This window comes from Populus alba, chromosome 13 (assembly GCF_005239225.2).
Source record: "Populus alba chromosome 13, ASM523922v2, whole genome shotgun sequence".
Taxonomy (NCBI): domain Eukaryota; kingdom Viridiplantae; phylum Streptophyta; class Magnoliopsida; order Malpighiales; family Salicaceae; genus Populus; species Populus alba.
The window spans coordinates 11,878,698-11,882,649 of NC_133296.1; the positions used below are offsets into that span (position 1 = coordinate 11,878,698).

General features: G+C 40.2%; 1 protein-coding gene across 1 annotated transcript; it reads right to left on the minus strand.

Annotated features, from left to right (window-relative positions):
• Positions 1–439: 439 nt before the first annotated feature.
• Positions 440–3,503, minus strand: LOC118035474 (patellin-3). Its single transcript, XM_035041050.2, has 4 exons — positions 1,857–3,503; positions 1,631–1,755; positions 1,240–1,375; positions 440–1,116 (listed from the first exon to the last, which is right to left on the minus strand). Exons 1-4 carry the CDS (start codon positions 3,225–3,227, stop codon positions 862–864), a joined length of 1,887 nt encoding a protein of 628 aa, XP_034896941.1. The 5' UTR covers positions 3,228–3,503; the 3' UTR covers positions 440–861.
• Between the last annotated feature and the right edge of the window lie 449 nt (positions 3,504–3,952).

Sequence of the window (3,952 nt, forward strand, 5' to 3'; positions counted from 1 at the left end):
TGGTGTTTCATTTTGTCTGAGATGAACAGTTTTTGAGCATATGCTATCTTGTACTGTTTTATGTTAATGGTGAGACAGAGAATGCTCCAAAGTATAAAACCACTCTGAAAGAGCTTCTTCCTTCGACATAAAATAAGCCATAAACAACTGTTTTGCATCACTTTCATTGCTGTTTGCGTTTCCAGCAAGTAACTTGCCTTATCTAATCTTCCGGCTTTTGATTCTTTAATTCTAATTTCTTGGCACCAACCGATTTGTTCTGTAACGGTAAGATACTTACATTTCTTCTCCCAGGGCTTGCCCCTCCTTCAATGCCCCGAATCACAGCTTGGAGCTTACCTTCCAATGCATCACAAAATATGGAGCCAAGAGAAGAGGAGCACGGGACGGGAAGATTTAAAACCAGGTTCATGTTTGAATGAAATGGATCCACGACAAATGCTATGAATTGATCAAAGACATGTATTAAGAAGAGTTATACACCATCACATTTACACAAATTTTACAGGTAAGAGTAGCAAGAATGATAACAGATGATATTCTTTCCACCTTGGCAGACACATTTTCATGTTCTCCATGCTTTAACCTCAAATCTGTCTGTCAATCCATGATATCCCAGACTGTCGTTACCAGTAAATTGTATCCAATTCAACACCAAACAAGAAAACCCACCCCCAAAAAACTAATGTATAATGAAATATATAAATAAATGCCCCAGACTTTATAAGAAAAAAAAAAATAAACAAAAACAAAACTCCACCCTGGTGTTCATGCATTAAGATCAAGGACTCCTTGCATGCCATCCATGTCTTCTAAATGATTGGAAGTTGAAAACTCCACGATGGCACTGATCCTTGAAGCTCATTCAGAAATGGGCTTGGTCTTCGATCTATAGAGGAGCTTCTTCTTCTTGGAGGTTTGGTTATCGATGGTAAGCACAACCTTGCCAGGTTCACCAATTTTGAATGTGTCTGAGATCACAGGCTCGTCGGTTGAGGTAACCTTCCTAGTCTTTGATACGATAACAGTGTAACCATCCTCTGCACTAGGCATGAATTCAGCTTCATAGCTAACGTCCCAACCCAAAACTCGAAGCTCCCAAGCAAGAATACATGCCTGAAATTACAATTAATTTAATGTCACCAATGCTTCACCCAAAAAAGGAAAGAAATAAAGACAGAAAGAAAAATGCTTGCTTATTGTTAGTTTAAGACCGGCTTATTAAATTTAGATATGTACCTCAGAAACTGGGAATTCAACAGTGTGCTTTGATGTTGGCTTAATAGTAACATCTGTGACAGAGTCAGCAACTGTGAATTCACCATCCCTGCTCAGTCCACCATACTGAACTGGCACTTCTTCAGGAGCTATGTATCTGTACATCATCAATAAACACACATAAATACACGACCAGGCATATGAGAGATTATACCAACATGAAGAAATTAACACGGAGAAAAAGAAAGAAGATGAATCTAAGAGAAGTCTTTAACCATAAAGAGGTAGAGATATCACGGGACTTGTCAGAACTATTAATGATCAAGCAATATACAGAATTCCTAGAAAGCAAATAATGATCAAACATCATGAAGGAAAAATAAAGTTAGCCAGATGAAGGAATTGCACTTACTTGAAAAGGGTTTCAGCAGATTTGGATGGACCAGCAAATACAAACTTGCTCTTTGTCCTTTGTGTCAGGAAAGGACTGATCATCTTATTGAATGTTAGGTACCACCATGGAACATTTATGAACACCTTCAAATACCAAAACCCGCATCAAATTAAGAATTTTTTTTTCCTTCAAAAAAAGCATGTAATTTAATTCAAAAGGAATGAATAGATTATGGATCACTTACATTTTTTGCCACAAATTCAGGATAATTATCTTGTAGCAAACTAAGCGCCTGGTTGGTGGCTTGCCTGAGTCCAGTCTTGGCAGGTCCAGGGGAATTCTTGAGATCACTGACCTGAACAATGGTGCAAATACCACTGGGACTAAAGTCTAACTTCCTGATGCTCTTCTCCAGGAACTGAATCCTCCATTTCAGGAATCTCGCCCTCTTCTCTTCATCAGCAAAACAATTCTGATAAAGCTCCTTATCCTGGAAAGCACCATAAGCATTGTAACACACAGGGTGACCTTCTTTATCAGCTCCATGAGTAAAGACCACCTTTTCCAATTCAGTTCCAAGTTCTTCTTCAAGAAGAGCATCAATTCCAAATTCCTTCCTCCACTTGACAGTGTTCTTGATCATAGTAAACGCATCCTTCACTTTAAAATCTCTAGCTCTCAAGAACTTCAAGAGGATCACATCACTCCTCTCATCGCCAAGAAGGGGGATTCCCCAGATGAAAACTTCCTCCGGGGGTGGCGGAGGAACATCTGGGGTCGCTTCCTCTTCTTTTTTAGGCTCCCCCTCTGCAGGAGATGCCTCGGGGTCTGCAGCTGGGGCAGCCTCTTCCGTTGCAGGAGCAGAGACGGATACTATTGTCTCCTCAATTGCCTCAACTGTCTTGGCTCCATCCTCATCCACAGCAGCTACCTTCTCCACCTCTGTAGCAGCAACGACCACAGTCTCCGCCGCAGCGGATGGCTCAGCCTTCTTTTCTTCTTCTTTCACTTCTACCTTCTCTTCCACTTTTTCCTCTTTCACCTCAACCTTCTCCTCCACCGCCGGTGGTGGTGGAGGTGGAGTGGAAGCCTCAGTCTCAGCCTCAGTAGCTTTAGGCTCCTCTTCAGTTTTGGGCTCTTCGCTAGTAGAAGGAGCCTCAGTTTTCTCCGCCTCCTTGGCTTCTACCTTCTCAGTCTCAGCTGGCTTGTCCTCCTCCTTGGCTGCTGCTGCTGCTAGTGGTGGTGGGGTGGTGAACTCGTGCTTATCAAGAGCCTCTTGAATGAGTTGTTTCAAATCATCAAGAGCCTTTTTTTGAGCCTCGGGTAGCTCACCAACAACATTGGTCTCTTCCTTAAAAGAAACAGATTGTGTTATTTTCACCTCTCCTGTCGTTTCCTCCTTTGGTTTCTCCTCTTCAACAACACCTTCAACGACGGCAACAGCATCTTCAACCACCGCTGGTTTTTCTGGCGCCACAGGCTCTGGTTCAGGAACAGGTGCTGGTGTTTCTTTCTCGATCACAGCAGGCTTCTCCTCCGCCACCACAACTTCCTCTGTTGTCGTGGCCGATGGTTGTGCTTCTGGTGTAGCTGCCTTCTGGGTTTCCTCAGCCATGGCCAAAAGTTGAGATTTTTTGGGGTTTGTAAATAAAGAAGAAGAACAAAGTCGTGTCGTTAGGCCGCAAGCAAGCAAGCAAGCTTGTCTTTTAGAGAGAGAGAGAGAGAGAGAGAGAGAGAGTAGAATAGAGAAAAATGGAAAGAATGAGGGGGTTAAAAGGAGGGAGCAAAAACAGAACGGAAGGGTTTTGGGGTTTGTGTACAGACAGACCAGAGGAGGAGGAGAGAAGAAAGACAATGAAACCAGTCTGTCAGTCTGGTTTGCCAGCTACAATACCACTTTGTTAGCGGGACCCACCCTCCACCCACCTCTTCCTTCCCTCTTCTGTATTTTATTCTTTAACCGCTATATAGTTGGTCCTTTTTTTTTATTTTCTCTTTCTTAACATTTTGACATTTATCACAAACTAATTATATATATATATATATGTTATTTAATTTATATATATATAATATGCATAGTTATAAGATATGTAATATAATATAATTCAAGAACCCGGACCATGAATTAACCAAGTCAATTCACATATAATTATCTAATTTTTTAATTAAAATAATTTTTATATATATTTTTAAATAATTTTATTTTGATAAAGAAAAAATTAATGTTGTTTCAAATAAAACATTGAATTCAATAAATATAATAAAATCATATAAATATGTTTTTAAAATTAGATGAAAGTAATTATAATTAATATTCAAGTTATTTGAAAATATCTCCAT

What these genes read in the sequence shown, in the direction of transcription:
- LOC118035474 (XM_035041050.2), bottom strand. Translation starts at nt 3,227, where the DNA reads ATGGCTGAGGAAACCCAGAAGGCAGCTACACCAGAAGCACAACCATCG. An exon ending in CTGAATTTGTGGCAAAAAAT is followed by an intron (nt 1,756 to 1,856) that starts GTAAGTGATCCA and finishes TGGTATTTGAAG; the next exon opens with GTGTTCATAAATGTTCCATG. An exon ending in TTGAATTCCCAGTTTCTGAG is followed by an intron (nt 1,117 to 1,239) that starts GTACATATCTAA and finishes TTGTAATTTCAG; the next exon opens with GCATGTATTCTTGCTTGGGA.